Below are 22,079 nucleotides of genomic sequence, written 5' to 3' on the forward strand. Positions count from 1 at the left end.
GGGCTGCGGGTGCATAGGTGTGAACTTGCGTCGGGTTTCGTCGTCGACTCCTATGGATGCCTGAAGAAAGATGCTGACAGGCAGTCAGTGAAGAGTGTCCGGTGGATTCCAAGGATGGAATCAAGAAGGAGGATACCTGCAAGCAGAGGGGACAGAGTCTAGGTCACCAGCCAGGAGCCGGGAAGGAACCAGGCGATGTCGTGAAGATGCAGGTGAAGAGGTGAAGCTTGTCGCAGCAGCCACGGGTACCAGGAGGCGTCGAGGACAACCAGAACCAGGAGGCGAGCTGTCCCACAAGGGCTCTTGCTGTCGGCGGCGTCGATGTCGAGTTGGGACACAACAAGCCTTGGCAAGCGCAACCCACGCAGAATGAAGGATTCGCTTCTGTTGCAGACCAGGAAGGCCTGAGGTGCTTCTCTTTCACAGGGAAGCAAGGGCCAATCTGGAGGAGCGAAACCAGCGGTGGAAAGTCAAAGGTTCGTCGTCGCAGAGGTCACTAGCCAACGGGCAAGCAACCGGACAGACGCGTCGAGCAGGAAAATGCAGAAGGGCCCCACGCAGAACTCGTGGAGTGTGGAGGGCTGATCTTCGGAGCAGATGGTGCTCGGGGTTGGGGCTTCTCAATCTTCAGAGCACAACTTCGAGGATGCCTCAGAAGCTGCGCTGGAAGCAAGTAGCCAATTTTTCCAGGTAGCCGGCCCCACGTCTCTCGTCGCCTCCACGGATCTCAGCTTTGCTGTGGATGTGGATCAGGGTCGGAGAAGTCTGGAAGTCAAGGCGCTGGTCGGGCTCTGCAGTCGGTTCCTCGTAGAACGTTGAGCAAAGCAAACAGCAGGTCGCTTGATGGTGCCTGTTTGCACAGGGTGGCCACTCCTTGGCCACAAGGGAGATTCTTCAGTCTTCTTCCGTAGTCGAATGTCGAAGGACCAGAGTTTCTGTTCAAGTTTCAGTTTATCAGGATAATCCAAAGTCCTAGGGACTCAGCTCCCAGTCTTATACTAATCTGGGGGGCTGGGTTACCTGCTAGGTCCCTCCTATGGGTGGGACCAGGGAGGGGGGTGGTTACACCCCCTTCCCTTTGTCCAGTTTCGCGCCAGGACTGGGGCTGGAGTGCCCCAGCACCAGTTTGAACTGGACTATGCATGGGACACCTTGTGTGCACCAGGCAGTGTCTCGTTTCATTCATCCCTCCCTGCCCCAATACACTAAGGCCTGTCTAGGGTGGTGCTAGCACCTCCCAAGGCAGGAAACCTATTGTCCAAGCCTCCCTCGCTGGAAGGACTCCCAGCAGCAGGAGGTCAGACTTGTGTCTGTGGCAGCTGCATCCATTTTGTGATGCTGGGGCTCTGGTTAACTTTAACCGGGTAGTAGGTCTTCCACATGTCTTCTCCCTCTAGAAGGGAGGAATACTATCCTCATCGCCAGAAATGGTGTGGGGGTAGTATTCCAAAGTGTTAGACACCTTACACAACATGTTTTGATAAAGCCAAACCATAGTTACCATAACCGCGAGGATTATAAGGCAATTTAAGAGTATATGGTAGGCGATATCATAGAACAGCTATAAGGACATGGTTCTGAAAGCTACAGACAGGCTCAGCTCATGCTAGAGCACCATCTCACATGTTACCAAGCACTCTGCCTTCAGGATTGTTAAGGCCTGCCATAGGAGTGACTGATAGGTTACCCATGTGTCTATATATAAGGTAGGTAAAGGAATACTACACCTAAGCAAGGGGTGATTACACGACCTTGCCCCAGCTGAGTGATCAGCCAGTTGTGTCATAATGGAAGGCCAGCCAGGGGTGGCATAATACATGCTGCAGCCCCTGGTAGGCCTAGGGTACACCTATGCCCTGGGTACCTAAGGTACACTGTACAGGGCCCTAGAAGGTGATCCTTACCAATTGGGTTATGTACCTAAAGTACATAGTGTGGATTTAGAGAGAGAACAGCTGGGCTGTGGGTCTGATTAGCAGGCCCACAGCCACATCTAAGTCGAAAACCAGTGAAGCAAAAGCAAAAAGTGGGGGTGAACATAGAAAGCAGACCCTACTCTCCTACACAACCACCCCCCCCCCCAAATTTTGGGACATTAAACTAACCTTGACCAGTTGAGTCTTCATGTTCTAAGTGGAAATATCTGGAGAGTCCATCTGCATTGGCATGGTCAGTCCCAGGTCTATGTTCCACTGTGAAGTCCATCCCCTATAGGGAAATGGACCACCTAAGAAGTTTGGGATTTTCACCCTTCATCTGATTTAGCCACAAGAGGGGCTTATGGTCTGTCTGAATCTTGAAGTGAGTGCCAAACAGGTATGGCCTCAGCTTCTTCAGGGCCCAAACCACAGCAAAGGCCTCCCTCTCAATAGCTGACCAACGTTTCTCTCTAGGGGTCAGCCTTCTACTAATAACAGCAATGGGCTGGTCTTGACCATCTATATTCATTTGTGAAAGAACAGCTCCCACACCCAACTAAGAAGCATCTGTCTGGACAATGAATTCTTTGGAGTAGTCTGGACTTTTCAGAATAGGTGCAGTGCACATGGGCTGCTTCAGGTCATCAAATGCCTTCTGACAGCTTACTGTCCACTGAACTTTCTTTGGCATCTTCTTAGAGGTCAAGTCATTAAGTGGTGTCACAATGGACCCATAGTTCTTAACAAACTTTCTGTAGTGCCCAGTCAGGCCCAAGAAAGCTCTGACCTGAGTCTGGGTAATTGGAGGAGTCCAGTTCTTTATGGTCTGGATCTTGCTCTCCAGTGGTTGAACCTGATCCCCACCTACTAGGTGGCCCAGGTACACAACCTTGCTCTGCCCTATCTGGCACTTAGTGGCCTTGATAGTGAGGCCTGCCTTTTGCAGGGCCTCTAAAACATTCCTCAGGTGGACCAGGTGATCATCCCAGGTGGAGCTAAAGACAGCAATATCATCAAGATAAGCTGCACATTAGTCATCCAGACCTGTAAGGACTTGATTCACCAACCTTTGGAAAGTGGCAGGTGCATTCTTCAAGCCAAAGGGCATTACCACAAATTGATAATGTCCTCCTGGGGTTGAGAAAGCAGTTTTGGCCTTTGCATTCTCAGCTAGTCTGATTTGCCAGTAGCCTGCTGTCAGGTCAAATGTACTCAAAAACTTGGCAGCGGCCAATCTGTCAATGAGCTCATCTGCCCTAGGTATTGGGTGGGCATCTGTCCTAGTGACAGCATTGAGACCTCTGTAATCCACGCAAAACCTCATCTCTCTCTTACCATCTTGGGTGTGAGGTTTTGGCACAAGGACTACAGGACTAGCCCAAGGGCTCTGTGAAGGTTCAATGACTCCCAGCTCCAACATCTTTTGTACCTCAATCTTTATGCAGTCCCTGACATGGTCAGGTTTCCTGTAGATTTTACTCTTCACAGGCAGACTGTCACCAGTGTCCACCTCATGGATGCACCAGTTTGCCTGACTTGGGGTCAGAGAGAACATATGTCTGTGGGCCTGTAGAACTTGTCTGCAGTCCTGTTGCTGATGGTTAGTGAGGCTGTCAGAAAAGACCACACCATCAACTGAACCATCATCAGGGTTCTGAGTCAGCAGTTCTGGGAGAGGGTCACTCTCTTCCTCCTGCCCCTCATCTCTAGCCATGAGTAAGCCCATGTCTGCCCTGTCAACATATGCCTTTAACCTGTTGACATGAAGCACCCTGTGGGGGCTTCTGGGAGTCCCAAGATCCACCAAGTAGGGGACTTCTCCCTTCTGTTCAACAATAGTGCGGGGTCCAGACCATTTGTCCTGGAGTGCTGCTGGGGCCACTGGCTACAACACCCACACTTTCTGTCTTGGCTGGTACACAGTCAGCACAGCCTTTTGGTCATGCCAAGCTTTTTGGAGTTCTTGGCTTGCCTCAAGGTTTTTAGAAGCCTTCTTCATATACTCTGCCATCCTGGAGCGGAGGCCAAGTACATAATCCACTATGTCCAGTTTGGGTTGTCTGAGAGGTCTCTCCCATCCTTCCCTTACTAGACACAGGGGTCCCCTTACAGGATGCCCAAACAAAAGCTCAAAAGGGCTGTAGCCAACCCCCTTTTGTGGGACCTCTCTGTAAGCAAACAGAAGGCAAGGTAAAAGGATGTCCCATCTTCGCCTAAGCTTGTCTGGTAAACCTTTAATCATCCCTTTTAGGGTCTTGTTGAATCTTTCCACAAGCCCATTGCATTGTGGGTGATAGGGTGTAGTGAATTTGTAGTTTACACCACACTTCTTCCACATTGCAGTTAAATATCCTGACATGAAGTTGGCACCTCTGTCAGAGACAACCTCCTTTGGAAAGCCCACTCTGGAGAACACTCCAAGTAGGGCCCTTGCCACAACAGGAGCTGTTGTGGTCCTTAGGGGTATAGCTTCTGGATACCTGGTGGCATGGTCCACTATCACCAGTATGAATTTGTGCCTAGATCCTGTTTGGGGGTCCATTGGTCCTACAATGTCTATCCCCACTCTCTCAAAGGGGACCCCCACCACAGGTAGTGGTATGAGGGGGGCCTTTGTGGTGCCACCTGATTTGCCACTGGCTTGGCAGGTGACACAGGAGCGACAAAACTCCTTGGTATCTTCTGACATGTGAGGCCAGTGAAAGTGAGGGACAAGTCTGTCCCAGGTCTTATTCTGGCCTAAGTGTCCTGCAAGGGGAATATCATGGGCCAAGGTAAGAAGGAAGCCTCTGAAACTCAATGGTATGACCAACCTCCTGGACGCACTAGGCTTGGGGTCTCTAGCCTCTGAGTACAGCAGCCCTTCATCCCAATACACTCTGTGGGTACCTTGAGCATTCCCTGCAGCCTCAGCAGCAGCCTGCTGTCTGAGGGGTACAAGAGAAGGACAGTCTAATTGGGCCTGCCTCAGATCTGCCCTTGAAGGTCCCCCTGTCCCAAGAAACTCAACCTGGTCAGGTTCCAGTTCTTCTAGGACAGTTCCTTCAGGGCTCTCAGAATCATCCTCCTGTGAGGGCTGACTCTCTACCTGAGGCAGGGGGGAAGGCACAGCCTTAACCCTACTGCTCTTTCTCTTGGGTTGTGTCTGGTCCATTGTCCCAGGATCCAGCACTTGTTCAGTGTTGCACTTTTTGGCCTGTGACCTAGTCACAGCAAGGACATGTGCATCTATTCCCAGCATTTCTGCATGGGTCCTATACTCCACTTCAGCCCACACTGAAGTTTCAAGGTCATTTCCCAACAGACACTCTACAGAAAGATCTGAACTCAGCACAACTTTCTTGAGGCCAGTTACCCCTCCCCAGGAGAAGTTAACAATTGCCACACTATGGGAGGTAGTGGCATTGCTAGCCTTGGTCACTAGGTAACTCTCACCTAGCATGATCTGTCCAGGGTCCACAAAGGCAGGTGTCACCATTGTGACACTAGCACCTGTGTCCCTGTAGGCCTGAGCTATTCTTTGGTTGATCAAAGGAGTCTGCCTGTACTTGCCCAGGTTACTGGGACCCATAGTAGAGGACAAAGCTATGTCCCCATCACAGATCAGAACAGCCTGAGTGGGTATTCTGACTAGGCCAGAATCCACTTCAGTTCCCAGGGTTAACCCTATTACACCCTTTTACTGGGAACCACCACTTACAGCTGGACTAGGGGGTACAGTTGCCTTAGGGGCAATGGTGGTTGGGGGCTTGTCCTTTTTGGTGCACTCACTAAACCAATGGGAATTGGACTTACAATAGTTACACCAAGGTTTCTTTTGGCCATCTTTCTTTTTATCCTTTTTGGGACCACCCTCCCCCTGAGCCTTTTGGGGGCCTGGTGAAGACTTCTGGTCTTTTGATTTCTGCTCATTACCCTTCTGGTCTGCCTTTTTCTGATCACCGCCGTGGTTCTGGTTTTTCTGCCTAACTCTGGTCCTGACCCACCTATCTGCCTTCTTTCCCAATTCCTGGGGAGAAGTTAGGTCAGAGTCAATCAAGTGTTGATGCAGCAGCTGGTTTTGACAGTTGTTAAGGATTTGTTCTCTCATGATCAAATTATACAATCCTGTATAGTCCTTAACCTTACTACCCAATAACCAGCCTTCCAAAGCCTTAGTGGCACAATCTACAAAGTCAGTCCAGTCCTGAGTCTGTGTCTTCTGGGTATCCCTGAACAACAACCTGTATTGTTCAGTGGTTAGGCCAAACCCATCAATCAGAGCACTCTTCAGGACAGTGTAATTGTCAGCATCCTCATCACTAACTGTGAGGAGCTTGTCTCTACCTTTCTCAGAGAAGGAGAGCCACAAGATAGCTGCCCACTGACTTTGGGGTACCTGCTGTACTTTGCAAGCCCTCTCCAAAGCAGTTATCCATTTGTGGATGTCATCCCACACTTGTAGGGAGGGACAATCTTGCTCAGGTTTCTATTATCATAGGCCCTGTCTCTATCCTTAGGGATATTGCTGCCACCAGTGGGTCCTAACCCACTTAACTTTTGCTCTCTGGCCAGAGCAAGTCTCTCTTTGGCAAGGGCAAGTTCTTCCCTTTCAATCCTCAGATTGACTTCCCTCATTCTGGCCTGATGCTCTTTTCTCTGTGGAGAAGTCATTCCCCTGTGAGAAGAGGCATTGGAGCTATTAGAGACATGGGAGTGGATAGATTCCCTTGAAGGGGATCTTCCTCTCCTGCTTCTCTGGTTAAGTCCACTTGAGGGTCAGGGTGTGCTAGGCCCTTCAACCTACAACAACTAAGTTCAGTAGAACTTAAGTATTTATAAGCTATGTTATATATACCTTACAAATATCCTTGTGATCTTTCAATTTGATATCTTAAGATTGCAATGGTATCACAACAGAAAAGCTCAGATCCCAACCGCTGCTCACCAATGTGAGAAGTTGGCCTGATATATGATGTCACTAGTTCTAGTGTACACCTTGTATCAGTCCAAACAATCCTTATGGTGATTGGTTGTAAAGTCAACCTTATAGACCAGCTATCCTAGTGGTAGCATGGACAAGAGCAGTCTTAGGCTAAACTCTGTATGGCATGTGAAGCCAGCTGCTATACCATTTGCAACCCCTTGAATACCAAATGAAAGGACACCACAACAGATATATTATAAAAATAGGATGTATTTATTCTAGTCAAAATACCCTCAGCACTCTTTATGAGATTCGAGGTAAGTACAACATAGTCTTATTTAAGCATACATAAGTCACACAGGTAAGTAATACAGTTAGGCCCTAGGGGCCACGCAAACCATATACTAAGTAAGTGGTATAAGAACCACAGTCACAAACACAGGTTAGGCCTAGGGAATCGCTGGGGCTACACTATCCTATCACTTGCTAGGAAGTGGGAGGCCCACGGGATTCAGGTGCAGAGTGGAAACACTCACGCGCAATGCGTTAAAGTCGATAGAAATAGTAGTATTTAGAAATTAAGAGTTTTAGGACACTTCGGAAGGAACTAGGAGTTAGAGACTTGGAAACTAGACACTAGGATAGTCAATACCCTTGTGAGCACCGGAGTACTCAAGTTACCTAGCCCACGGGCTGCGGGTGCATAGGTGTGAACTTGCGTCGGGTTTCGTCGCCGACTCCTATGGATGCCTGAAGAAAGATGCAGTCAGTGAAGAGTGTCCGGTGGATTCCAAGGATGGAATCAAGAAGGAGGATACCTGCAAGCAGAGGGGACAGAGTCTAGGTCACCAGCCAGGAGCCGGGAAGGGACCAGGAAGGAACCAGGCGATGTCGTGAAGATGCAGGTGAAGAGGTGAAGCTTGTCGCAGCAGCCACGGGTACCAGGAGGCGTCGAGGGCGACCAGAACCAGGAGGTGAGCTGTCCCACGAGGGCTCTTGCTGTCGGCGGCGTCGATGTCGAGTCGGGACACAACAAGCCTTGGCAAGCGCAACCCACGCAGAATGAAGGATTCGCTTCTGTTGCAGACCAGGAAGGCCTGAGGTGCTTCTCTTTCACAGGGAAGCAAGGGCCAGTCTGAAAGTCAAAGGTTCGTCGTCGCAGAGGTCACTAGCCAACGGGCAAGCAACCGGACAGACGCGTCGAGCAGGAAAATGCAGAAGGGCCCCACGCAGAACTCGTGGAGTGTGGAGGGCTGATCTTCGGTGCAGATGGTGCTCGGGGTTGGGGCTTCTCAATCCCCAGAGCACAACTTCGAGGATGCCTCAGAAGCTGCGCTGGAAGCAAGTAGCCAATTTTCCCAGGTAGCCAGTCCCACGTCTCTCGTCGCCTCCACGGATCTCAGCTTTGCTGTGGATGTGGATCAGGGTCGGAGAAGTCTGAAAGTCAAGGCGCTGGTCGGGCTCTGCAGTCGGTTCCTCGTAGATAAGGCTACTTATCTCCCTTTCTCAGTGAAAATGACTATATTGGATTCTTACTGCAAGAACATGTTAAACACGTTTTTTCTTTCACTAATGTTCTGCACCCTGCCTTAAGACTCAATAGGCCTAATGCAGGGGCAACTTACCCACATTAGAAACGTAGTTTGGATTTGCCATTGATTAAAATGGCAAAGTCAAGTTAGTAGTTTAAAACTGCATTTCAGTCTGCAGTGGCAGACTGGGAGCCATGTTTTACCTTATCCTACTGAGGGTGGCACAAAAGGTGCTGCATTCCCAGAGGGGACACTGAGAACACCTGGTACCATATATTGGGGACTTTCAAGTAAGTTACGCTAAGCCAATTGGGTATAAGCCAATCAACCATGTATCTTTTTAAGGGTCAGAACACATGCACTCCGTCCTGATTCAAAGGGCTCAGGATAATTCAGAGTTATTATACCAGTGCCTAGTAGTCACACATGGGGTACAATGTGGGGATGAACTTCAGGAATGAGTCCAAAGAGTTCTACAAGTGCTGACTTTCTGTATGGGTAGGATTCTGCTACCTCATTTTCAAATGTAAGCAGTCTATCCCTAGCACCAACTGGCACTAACTCTCAGAGTAATGTCCCCCAGTGTTGTGTACCCACCTTCCTCATCATAAGACCTCCCATGTAGGGTGTTAGCCAATTGTCTATGTCATCACCTAGGACATAGCTAGGGAAATCCCTTTGGTCAATCTTACCTCTGACGCACCTCTTAAATACCTCAGTCCGATAGTTGCTGCCACCAATGTCCCAGTGCCCCATGCCCAGCCTGGCTCTTATTTCCTCAAGGGCCAGCGTCCTTGCTTCCAGGGCCAGGGTTCTCGCCTCCTGTTCAGGGCTGTCACTTCTTAATGAAGGGAACACCTGTAGATGCTCCTCACACTGGTTGCTTGAGAGGGCACCCTTGGCCTGGTGTTGGGATTGAGGACATCATTCACTCCTCTTACCCTCCTTCCCCACTACCTTGAGGTATCTCCTTTTCCATTGCTGGTGGATCTCCGTGTGCTTCCTACCAAGACTTGGGGGCCCTCACCATGGCATTCTTCCTTGCCTAATTTACCATATTGACAGTTATCTCTCTCTACCCAACTACCTCAGCTCATTCCGTTTGAGGGTGGCCAAACTGGCCATTTCAAGCTCTATGTTTCTTGGCTTAAAATTGACCTCCCAAATTTCCAGAAACTTTTTGAAACCTTTTTTCAAACTTTGGAAACCTGTTGAAAACTTTGGAAACCTGTTAAAAACTTTGTCACAATAGTTCTGCAACTCTTTGAAACGGTATCTATAACAACTATGGAATTTGACAACTGGTTGGGAAACACAAAGAATACTTTGGCAGATTCTTAGTGATTCCAACCTCAACAACTATATGGTACTGTAAACACAAGTTCTGGATCCCACTGCAGGACACCAATGTAAGGAAATGGTGAGTGTTATATGGTTTGGTTGAGTGACCTCACCGTGTAATACATTACCAACCCCTTTAGGACGAATCAGATCTTGTTTGTTAAACCTTTGCTCAACTTTGGGGAGCTGTAGCTCTGAGCAGTCAGACTTAGACAAAGGAACAAGTGTAAAGCATTTAAACAGCACCTAAACAATTGAAGAAAGAAACCCAACAGTCAAGAAATCCATCACCAATGTATAAAAATACAGTACACTTTTATGAAATTTTGGAGACCAAATATCTACTAGAGGATTCCGCAGATATGGATTTTACACGAACCAACGAATCAATACGTTTTACATAACCGTGAACAAGCATTGGCTAATTCAACGAATTTGAGAATTAGAAACTTTTTCAAGAAAAACTGTCACAGTGGAATGCAGGTACTTAGAGTTACTTGCTAGGACAAATCTGTGTGGTTTCCTGCCAGGAGGAGGTAACACCTTCTCCAGAGGTAGGCCTCTATTGTTACATCTCCTGCCAGTCATTCATAAGTCTCCCCTGGAGGGCAGAAGGCTCTCTTATGGCCAGCCTCAACAAATGGCCACGGGAATACTGGGCAACAGAGTGGCAACTATTTGAAAGTTGCAAATGGCAACAAGTTACATTAATTTCCACTTGGCATCAAGTTGGGATTAATGTAATGAGTTATTTGATACTATGAAGTACCACCATTCGTAGTCCCATTCAGAAGTAAGCACAGCTTAGTTGTCAGCGTGTAACCCGGGACTTGCCAATGGGGCTACCAATCTCTCTCTCAGTAAAAACGATAATTGTGGGTTTATACTGCTAGAACACGATAACCACATGTTCTACTTTCCAATGTGCTGCACCCTGCCTTAGTACTCAATAGGTCAAATGCAGGGCGGATTTACCCACATTAGGAAGGGAGTTTGGATTTGTCATTGATTAAAATGGCAAAGTCAAGTTAGCAGTTTAAAACTGCACTTTCAAACTGCAGTGCCAGACTGGGTGTCATGTTTTACCATATCCCACTCAGGGTGGCACAAATAGTGCTGCAGTCCCTGAGGGGGGCACTACCACTTAACATCCTTGAGAAACCCTGATATCATGTAGTAGGGACTTTCAAGTAAGTTAGGCTATGCCAATTGGGTATAAGCCAATCAACTAAGTTCCTTTTTAAGGGTCAGAGCACATGCACTGAGTCCTGATTAGCAGGGCTCAGGGCATTTCAGAGTCATTAACCCAGCACCTAGTTTCTACAAATGGGGCAAAAGGTGGGGGGTGAAACCTGCAAATAACTTGTTTCCTCACAATAACTTAATGCATTTGATAAAATCACTCTAGAGCAGAAAAACCAAAGGAACGATACAGAATATGAAAGCAGGACAGAAATCCATCTGCCACTGAAATAACTAATGATAGCTCTTTAGCTTTCCAGCTCTTTCTTCTGAACTATTTTCCATGAAAAGCTGATAAGAAGGCATGTATGTTACAATGCTTATTAATATATTTGCAGGATTGTAGTATTCTGTCTACATCAATCAATACATAAAAAAACTTCAGTATTAAAAATTTTAAAATACCTTTCCGCAGCACATTTAAAGCTGCATACTGGCAAGTTTGCTTCCACAGATCAAATCGTGATTTGCATTGGATTATAAATACCAATACAACACGTTTGCGTAGAGTTTGTTTTAAAATTGTAATGCAAACCCAATGCAAAGTGTTTGTAAATCTGGGCCCAAAGATTTAAAAGAGTGCAGAGTGAAAAGTGATAGTGAATCATTAATTATCATACGAAATAAAATGCGCCCCAACCCCCAAGCCACCTTACGATAAAAGGGCACTCCATATCATCTCTTCAGTTTAATAACCCTAAAATGGAACGCAGCCATACTAATTTGCCATTTTGAGTGTACTGCATGAACGCTTCTTTGAAAAGTGCATGCCTAAGTGGTAGCACATTGACTTTATATGCAGTGTTAACAGTTCTCTATGTCAATTACACTCATGGTAAAATCCACAAATAATAACTGTGAAAAGGCTTTGCATGATTTACCTGAACAGCATATGAAATTGCAAGTCCTGCATAAGCTGGTGGTATAATACCATGCATCAGTACAATGCACAGAGATGTTGTACCAACCATAATTATGCTAATAATATCAAGACGGACAGCCAGCCAGCGGATTCCACAGCAAAACAGAAATTGGGGTGTGTTATTCATATCTAACAGTTTCTGGAATCTGTAAAAAAAAGAAAAAAAAGTATAATCTTGCAAACTTGTATTGATAAATACAGTTTTATATCACACGAAAGAACCAATGATGGAAATAACGCGAAGAACCAAATTGCTATCAAACTTCAGATTTATACAGAACATGCAAAAAGAAAATATTTTGGGACCCATTCTACAAAAAATGTGAACATTTTAACCCAGATGTCTGCACTTAGGTTTCGAACAGATTTACACATTTTTTAGAATAATCCTAAAATTTCAGGGCTACTCCAGTGACTCTGCATAAGACAAAGCGCTCCAGGAGTAATAAAACGTGTAAACATTTACACATATGCAAACGTAAATGGTAAACGTTTATGTATGTGTAAATGATTAATTATATTTGCACACCTTGAAACCCCTTTGTATACACCAGCAACAATTATAGAGAAGTATCCTCCAGTTTGCCACCCTAGACAAATGTTTACGCCTCTCCTTAATAGAGGTGAATCTCTCATCCTATCTAGGCTGGGAAAGCATTTTGCACAAGTTTGTAAGCACAAGAAACTCACTGGTTTGTGGGTGTTCGTCTATTTTGCAAGGTATTCTCCCCCTCAAACGTGCATAAAATTAGACCTGTTTTATATGAGAAAATCTATATATTTTCTATATCGGAAACATGAATTTTCTTCTGTATTGTAGAACTCCTTTTAGTGCTGCCTGCAGCCATTGGACCAGCAGAAGAACTGATGACAGCTTTGCACTGGAAGCATTAAGCTGCTCCCATGCACAGAGTCTGCTTCACATGGGTAATATACACTAATGAAAAAGATGATTTCTGTGAAAGATTTAACGCTAAAATGCAGGCATGCTTAGATTCTATGTTTGAAAATGAATTTTAAAAAAACAAAAGAGAAATTTCTTACTTCATGAGGCATTCATCTCCTTTGCAATATGCTTGCATTGTTATAAGGCCATGAAGACTTGAAGTAACATGGGATATAAATGGAGACAAGCTGATATTCTCCAGGCGTTTCAGGTCACGTATGAGAACTCTGCAAATAAATTAAGTCAAAATTGGTTAACACCTATAATAATGTATGGTAATATAAGTAGAAAATATTGTCAGGACCCCGTTCAACAGGCCCGTGCAAGCAGGAGTTACAGGGCCCTAAAGTGGGGGTTGAGGCCTTTTACTACTGATGTCCTGGAGCCCAGCCTACTATGGATGCAGAACAACTGGGCCAAGTACCCCTTCAGCATTTGACTCTCAGTAGTAACGTGGTTGAGCAGTCCGAGGCATCTTGAGGACTGGGATTCGGTGGAGGTAGTGTTCGGCGGGGATATAGACACAGGGGGTGAACACAGGCTAACAACTCAAAATACACTTAGCAGCAGCAATAAATGATTGCCCTGTCAAATTTTTGCTTTTATGAAAAAAGGAGCATTTATATACGAACGCAAAGTCAAATACAACATTCACAAACAATACACAATCCCTTGAGGTCAGGGCTCTAGTGTTTCAAAGGCAGATCCTTTAGTCCCACTTTCCTCTTTCTAGCAGTAGTGGTTATCCCCCACTCACTATGTGCCAAATTCAAGGTAAGCCCCAATAGTAGTCCGAGTCTCAGGAGTCCCACGCCCACGTTCACTTTTTATTCAAGTCAAAAGTGTTCCAGCGCCAAATAACTATCTGGCAGGCAAGTTCCCCTGGGGCTGTCTGGCCACTAAATCATTCTTACCTGCACCAGTAGGATCTGAAGGATTGGAGTCTCTGAGCGCACCCCCATCGCAGGTGGTGACACTGCAGTGGATGCCTCCAGTAAGCCTTTCACATACGACTCGGGAGGGTTGAGGTAGGGTGTTCCCCAGTTCCTCACATGCAGTTTTGTAGCGGCCAGGGGGTTCTCGATGCTCCACCGATGCTGGTAAGTTTCTTGAGGTCATCCCCACAGCTAAGAGGAGGTTGCATTGCTCCTGGTACTGGTCCTCTGTCATGGCTTGGGCCCAATCGGGTCACCACGGCGACCTCCTTCCAAGTTCGATGATCTTGACTAGACCACACTCCTTGCCTTGTACCTGTGCCTTCCCCTGGTGTACGGAGTCACCGTTCTTCCTCTGCCCATGGGCTATGGCCTGATGGACACAGCAAGAATCTTCACAGTGACCTTACCTGGCATATGAGGTCGCCGACTTGGTACCTCCACAAGGGTGATGACCCTTTCGGTGTAGGACTGGTCATGGCTCACTTCATGACAGCCCTCCTCTTCTACCACAAGGTAGTTGGTGGCTTTTCCTTGCATATGGGCAACAACTCGATCTGTGCAGCTGCCATCTCCTCATACCTTGCTATGAGGATCCAATGACCAGGATTCCGCCCCCCCCCCCTCCCCCGACCGGACCTCACTTGCTCTAACACGCTCCTCTCCCTCACAGGGCACACTGGTCTTGGCAAGTAGGCAGGTGCTCATGTTCCAGGCTTCGAGGGCAGGTGGTCTTGGATTCCATAGGTGATGTCCCCTCACCCAGCTGGGACAGTTGCAGGCCTTGGCCCACAGTCCTGGTCACATGGTGGAGGAGTGTGGCTTAATGGTTAGAGCGGCAGACCCTGAAGCAGAGTTCTGGCCAGGGACCAGGGTTCGATTCCCGCCTCGGCGGGGCTCGGGCACAATTTCCTCGGACCTGTCTATTCTCGCCTCGGTGCCTATTCTAATCACGGGCCCCACGCTGCAACTCTGGGCAATAGCTTGCTTAGCCTCCACACCGGCCCCAACAGCGCTAAGGATGCCTGGCTTCACCCTGGGGGAGCCCAGGAGTGGACACTTCACAGGGAAAGCCAGGAGGGGTTCCACAGCGGTATGAGTATCAGCGCCAGGAAACCGCAAAGGCGACACCGCAAGGTGGCCGTCTGGTGACAGTGCGCTCTATAAGTACCTTGACATTTACATTTACATTTACATGCAGAGTTCTTGAAGAGCTTCTCCTTCACACATAGCTCGGATGGCTGCTTGACAGTTGACAATTTTAGAGGTCTTGAGGTCCCCTTCTTATAGCCCATTTCCAGGCACCAAATGTGATTTCGAGTCAAAGGGGCCGATTCACAAAGGGCCTCCACACTCATGGGGGAGGCCCGCAGTCATAGCTGGGGGACCCGCACTCGTGGAGGGACCACCTCACTGCAGTTACTCATTGCGGACGCCCTGTGACAAGTGCAGGCCCCACCACGGATACATGCCCCCATGCCACAAGTGCAGGGCCTCCACCCCAAGAGCGGAGGCCTTTTGGGAATCGGCCCCTGAGTCTTTGAAGTTTATGTTGGGGTCTGCCTCCTTTTGCAGTGTCCTCTCCTTCCTCCAGAAAGAAGTCTGTCACAGCAGGGGTGGCTCCAAATCTGATGGACACAGCACAGGCCATGGGAGTGACTAGAAGTTCACACCTGAATGTCAACCACAGTGATTCATGTACCAAAGAGTTACCCCAGGGCCTCAACCCTACTATTTATGATTCTCTTATCAGCCCCATCTCAATTCTGAGATGTGCTGAAGCCCCTTTCCAGTAACCTCTCGTTGAATCAGAGCACTCTTTGATGAGTACTGAAGAGCCTATCTCTCCCTTCCTCCAGTGCAATCTACCAAGCCTACAGGAATGCAACTTTAAACAAATCTGTCTGTGAGGATTCCTCTACCTCCTCTCCTCATGCTCCGCCATTCAGCCCTGGGTCTCCCAAAATGGAGCTCATGCATTGTACCAATTCACAGGCACACATACACCCATCACATGCATATAGCATATGTGTGGCACACCTCTACATCCTTTATGTACCATTCACAGCATTCAAAGTCACATACACCCAGCACATGACATATTACACATGCACAGAACTGCTTTATCCCTGTATTTTACCATCCACAAGCACACATACACCCAGCACACGTACTCCACATGTGCACTGCGCAACATTACACACCAAACCAATGTAGGCTAAGGGTGAGTTAAGAACACATCAGCAGAACTTTAAAAGACCGAGCCCGTAGGCCTCACTCCAGTGACACAGGTAAAAAGGCCCTGCTCACTCCTTAGAATCACTACTTGATATGCTGCCTTCACCGTGCTTGTGCTGTTTAACACCTGGTAAAGGCAGTAACCTTTCACCACTAAGAGGGAAGTACTTAAGGCGCTCCTTCTGGTCCAAAAAGAACGCAATCACTGAGATAGGAATTTGTCATGGAGCACACACATGGTCCGTGTTAGCCCATGACAACAACATCAGCATTAGGAATCTAGAAATTATTTCAGCTGGGACACTCAGGGCAGGAGTGCATGTGGCGCACCCTAACGTGCGCAAGCGTAATTCTGATTGGTGGTTACATGACAGTCAACGTTCGAATCGGTCGAAATCAGGAAGTGTCGGCCGCCATTTTGTTTGTTTTGAGTGCGAGAGTGAAAAAGGAAGGTGCCGAACGTGAAAAGGGGGCAGGGTAGAGAGTTCCTGACCCCCTAGCCTTTGTCAGGGGGTCCCTGAAGGACCCCGAAGGCAGAAAAAAACATTTTGTTTTAAAAAATCGTGGGTTGCGCACACGGTGCGCGCACGGTGAAAAACCCCCCAAAAATTTGTAATACGTAGTTTATTGTAAAATAGATATATAAAACATATAATAATAAATACATAACTTAGCATTTTAAAAACCGTACAAATTCACTGAAAAAACCATAGGTTTCACACACGTTATAGTTAGGAATTAGCATTTAAAAAACCTTGCAAATTCACTTAAAAAACCATAGGTTTCACACATGATATAGTTAGGTGGACATTTCACTCGGAAAAAACCAATGAAATTCCCCCGTTATAGTTAGTTCAGATAACTATAACTCGCGCGACCGCAATCCACTGCTGATGACGTCACATATTACATCACTCATGACATGGTCAGTGGCATCACTCATGACATCACTGATGACATCATCCTTTTGATAGAGTGGCGGTCGCGCGAGTTATAGTTATCTGAACTAACTATAACGGGGGAATTTCAATGGTTTTTTACGAGTAAAATGTCCAGCTAACTATAACATGTGTGAAACCTATGGTTTTTTAAGTGAATTTTTAAGGTTTTTTAAATGCTAATTTATGTATGTATTACTATATTTTTTATATACTTACTTTACAATAAACTACCTATGTATATAGTTATAGATTGACTGTATCCTGTAATAGGGAATAAATCATTTAAAATGTTTTTTGTTTTTTTACCGCACCCCGCGATTTTTTGAAAAAAAAATTAAATGTTTTTTTCACCCTTCGGGATCCTTCAGGGACCCCCTGACAAAGGCTAGGGGGTCAGGAACTCTCTACCCTGCCCCCTTTTCACGCTCTCCACCTTTCGTTTTCACTGTCACACACAAAATGGCGGCCGACACTTCCTGATTTTGACCGATTCGAATGTTGACTGACATGTAACCACCAATCAGAATTACGCTCGCGCACGTTATGGCGCGCGCACAGTGCGCGCACGGTGCGCGCTTATAGATATTTATGTCCCTTTAACTGCAATTTTCTCAGAAACTACTGAACAGATTGACACCATATATGCAAAAGGCACATGCCTGACCTGAGGACTACCTCTTTGCCAAATTTAAAGTAATTATGTTCAGCCGTTCGGGCTGTACCTTCGACTAAAGGTCCTATGGGAAAATGCATGGGGAAAACGCGTTTTGGGACCCCCCTTTTTTCTCAGCCCCCGCTTGACGAATCACCCCGAGACTTTCAGGGTAGGAGCTGAGCGGAGCGCCCCATTATTTTTGAAAATTTCGCGAGGATTCGTTAACCGGCGCCAAAGTTATTCAAAATAGAATTTTCAGATTTCCCATGGGAACTCGGTCCTAACTATATCTATCTACTGGCGACCGCCAGTAGAAAATATATATATATATATATATATATATATATATATATATATATATATATATATATATATATATATATATATATATATATATATATATATATATATATATATATATATATATATATATTTCCAAACTGCTGTGTTTAGTGGTTCACCAATCCCACGATGTCGGTGCCGGTTCCGCGGCTACAGCAACCGCAACGTATTCATCCAACGGCTTAAGCACACCCAAGAGAATGCACAATATCTTTATTGTGCACAAAGGGCAAGACGACGCGTTTCGGCGTTAAGCCTTTTTCGAGTAAGTGCTGGTTGGCAACTTCCTTTAGAAATAGACACCGGTGTTTTCAAACATAGAAGACATACTTCAATCATACACGGAGCATTGGTATGGTGACCACCAAGTCTGTTATTTAGTTAAGACAATTAATAATTTTTAAATTCATTTCTCAAATTCCCAAATACAGAAAATAAAATAGAAGAAATTAAATTAAATTGTGCGGCGTTACAATAAATTATAACGATTGAATTGAATTCTCAATGTACATACCGCATGTGTCTGTGCTTCATTCTATTCAATAAAGTTGTTCATTATTGACAAAATCGCTCAGTTTTTTTACGTTTTTTTACAATAAAGTTGCATTAGCCCAAGACTGTCATCTGTGACAATCACACGTGCATAGTATTCCAAGGTATTACATTTATAAATTACCAAAATCAGGAAATATCCACAATGGTAATAGGTAAAGTACCTTACATATTACTGATCACGCAAACATATATGCAATTTGTGAACATTGATTATAGTTACACAAACTTCAATGAAAATGCGATGGTTAATGTACCCTTTGAGCTAGGAGCACCATAGACAGCGAGAACCTACGTTAAAACAGTTAATCATGGGTAATGTACCCTTAGTATCTTATCACAGTCTAATATATTGCCTTGTGTTCTAGTTTGCATGTGCCGGTCAGATTTGCATCATAAAGGGTTGCCACTAAAAATTATTACCGTGCCTAACATGTGGTCCGTGTAATATCTACAAATTAAGAAGTGCTAATAGTGCTAATTAATGGAACTATTCCAGGCTACCCAATTGTCATAAATAATGACAATTCCCTATATTTGATATACAATAGTAATTTTATAATTATATAAATTTCCATGACTTAATCTGCACGGAAAACAGGGAGGGTCTGCCTGTACCGATCCAAATTGGCATTCCAAAGCGTAGATGGTGTAATAGCTATTGCAATTGATGAATTTAGAGATTTTCTTGGTTAATCCAGATCCTGTCTTGTATGTTGTACGATTTACACCATTCTTACAGGCCTTACATGACCCACAGGTGGTAAAACCACTGGGCGGATTAAGCCAATTTAGGTCTACCCCTTCCTGAGGATAGCTATGAACCAGAGAATCTCTATGAGATTTAGCTCGCCTGTATGTGGTTTTAGGGCTCAGGCCTATACATTTGCATGAAATTAATGCCCTAACTAATTAACTAATTCCAACACTACCAGGTCCAGAACGCCAAAGGTTTTGGCTCTGCCCACTGGGGCTGTCCTGGGATTCAAAAGACGTGTAGGAACAGCTGAGTGATGTTTGCAGATTTGAGCCACTGAGGAGGGAACAAGGGTTCCTGAAACACGTATGGCGATGAACTTTGCATGAAATTACTGCCCTGTGTCTACCTAGCTGTCACCAATAAGGATTTGAGAAAGCATCATACCTGTGGCCTTACTCATTGGGGTAACTCTTTGGTTTGGATATTAGCGGCTGCGCCCAGCCGCGAGTAAGGCCCACCGCATGGAAGCAGGCTCGGGATGGGGCCAGAATCGGCAGCATCACTTTACCGGGATCTACGCTCGAGGTGCCAGCTTTTAATAATGAGCAGCGGAGGTGAGCAGGACTTTCAGCAACCCACTGTGGATTTTATTACATTGAATAACTGCACTTCACTGAGCACTCACATGAGGAAAATTAATTCCGACACTACCAGGTCCAGAATGCCAAAGGTTTTGGCTCCGCCCACTGGGGCTGTCCTGGGATTCAAAAGATGTGTTGGAACAGCTGAGTGATGTTTGCAGATTTGAGCCACTGAGGAAGGGAACAAGGGTTCCTGAAAGGCGTATGGCGATAAACTTTGCATGAAATTAATGCCCTGTGTCTGCCTAAGCTGTCACCAATAAAGATTCGAGAAAGCATCGTACCTGTGGCCTTACACATTGGGGTAACTCTTTGGTTTGGAGATATATATATATATATATATATATATATATATATATATATATATATATATATCTCTCTCTCTCTCTCTCTCTCTCTCTCTCTCTCTCTCTCCAAGGAAATTTCTCCAACCAAAGGGAGCCCCCGTCCCTGCAGGGCAGCTTCACAGAAACGGGCATGGAGCATCCCGTGATTTGGCACACCAAAGAAAAAGCGAAGTGAAGCCCAACTCGGTAAATCACTGGTGTTGTTGCAAACTGCAGTAGGTGTACGAAAATGCTGAATAGCATCTTGATGCCACAGTCTGATTAAAATCATTGCCCAGTGCTTGCTTGGACTGTGATGTAATGTAGATCCTCATGATGTGCTGCCATATAGAACATCATACAGCAATAGCCAGTAGGTAGTTATAGTTAGGACAATTTTTTTCCCTAGACGCTAGACAATGCGTTTTATGTTTTGCTAATAACTTTAATGCTGTTTGATGTAGCTTCACAAAATATTCCAAAGTGGCCTCCTTTTACTCAATCTGCATTAAATGTTTTGGGGTGATTCATCAAGCAGGCCAAGCGAAAGGGGGTCCCAAAATGGCACCAAGGGCACCGCAGTGGGGAGTTGCTTTGCCCTCAGCTACGCATGTCCTTACATGGGCTGGTGGGAGGAGCAAACCATCGCTAACATCCATCTTTATGATGAACACATAGTGCTCTGGGCCGGCTATATCGACAATATTTTCATCATTTGGAAAAGCTCCAGGCAGCTTGCCCTACAATTTGTACAGGAACTCAATACCAATAGTCTCAATCTGAGCTTCACAAGTGCCATTGACAGAAATACTTTGGAATTTCTAGACCTCAAACTGGTGCTCATGAAGGATGAGATCAAAACCAAGCTGTTTCATAAATAGGAGGCAGGTAATAGCATATTTCATGCGATCAGTTGCCACTCAAAGTACTTGATTAATAGTATTTCCTACGGGGAGCTCATACGCACCAGACGTGACTGCAGTAACGATGTGGAATTTGCAGCAGAAAAGGAACAGGTTCTGTATGAGGGGATATAGTCCAGAGATACTGAAATCAGCTGGCTTGAAAGCGTGAAAGTGTGAAAGCTCAAAAAGGAGACTCTTCTCACCACAAGGGACATCACCTCGAGTGAGAGTGATCCTATCAGGTTCATTGCTACATTAAGTCAACAAGCTAATGCGGTTAGAGGGGTGCTTCACAAACACTGGCACATATCACACACCGATGGCATCATTTCCAAATATGTAAATACCCTTTCCACTATCACGTTTAGAAAAAGTAAATCCCTGAAAGATATGCTCTGCAAAAACTTGATCCTGAGCAAAAAAACAGATGTGGGTATGTTAAAACAGCAGGATTTGTGACAAGCAAGAACTGTAAAGCTTGTTAATCAAGCATGAATGTACGCTCTTTTATTACACCCAAAGCTACCCATGAATTTATGATTTTGAAAGGGTTATTATGCAATTCTGAGTTTTGTGTGCATGGTATGAAATGTCAGTGCAACCTACATTACATCGGAAGCACCATTCACAAAGTGAAGAAATGTATATTAGAAAATACGAAGGCTATTGTCCGCTGCTATAAGCAGTACATTTCAGACAATATCATGAGAGTGATGCCGGACTGCTCCAGTTCTTTGTATTTGATCAGATACCTTTGAATGTTCGGGTGTAGACAGAGTTCTTGCTCTCAGGAAGCTTGAATCTTGTAATTGGGTTCAGCACACTACACCCCTTTGGGCTCAACCAGGATGAAGAGTTAGCAGTACATTTAGGATAATGAGGATGTTTACTTTTTCTCTTCTTCTGCTTTAATGGAATGTATTTACTAATTGTCATTGTTGACTTCTCGCTAGCTTTTAATTCTCTAGTGTAAGGGTTATAACTGTTGTTTATTATTATTTTTTCACAGGTGATTTGGGGGAAGACCACGTCAAAT

General features: G+C 45.7%; 1 protein-coding gene across 3 annotated transcripts in view; it reads right to left on the bottom strand.

Moving 5' to 3' along the window:
- Positions 1-22,079, bottom strand: part of LOC146805541 (ATP-binding cassette sub-family C member 5-like) — a 1,766,780-nt gene that overhangs the window by 253,261 nt on the left and 1,491,440 nt on the right. For all 3 annotated transcript variants that reach the window (XM_085622799.1, XM_085622798.1, XM_085622800.1), the window contains 2 exons: positions 12,907-13,035; positions 11,822-12,008 (listed from right to left, as the gene is read on the bottom strand). In XM_085622799.1, coding sequence (XP_085478925.1) covers positions 11,822-12,008; positions 12,907-13,035 — 316 coding nt within the window. The remainder of the gene's footprint in view (positions 1-11,821; positions 12,009-12,906; positions 13,036-22,079) is intronic.

Source organism: Triturus cristatus, chromosome 8 (assembly GCF_964204655.1).
Source record: "Triturus cristatus chromosome 8, aTriCri1.1, whole genome shotgun sequence".
NCBI lineage: Eukaryota > Metazoa > Chordata > Amphibia > Caudata > Salamandridae > Triturus > Triturus cristatus.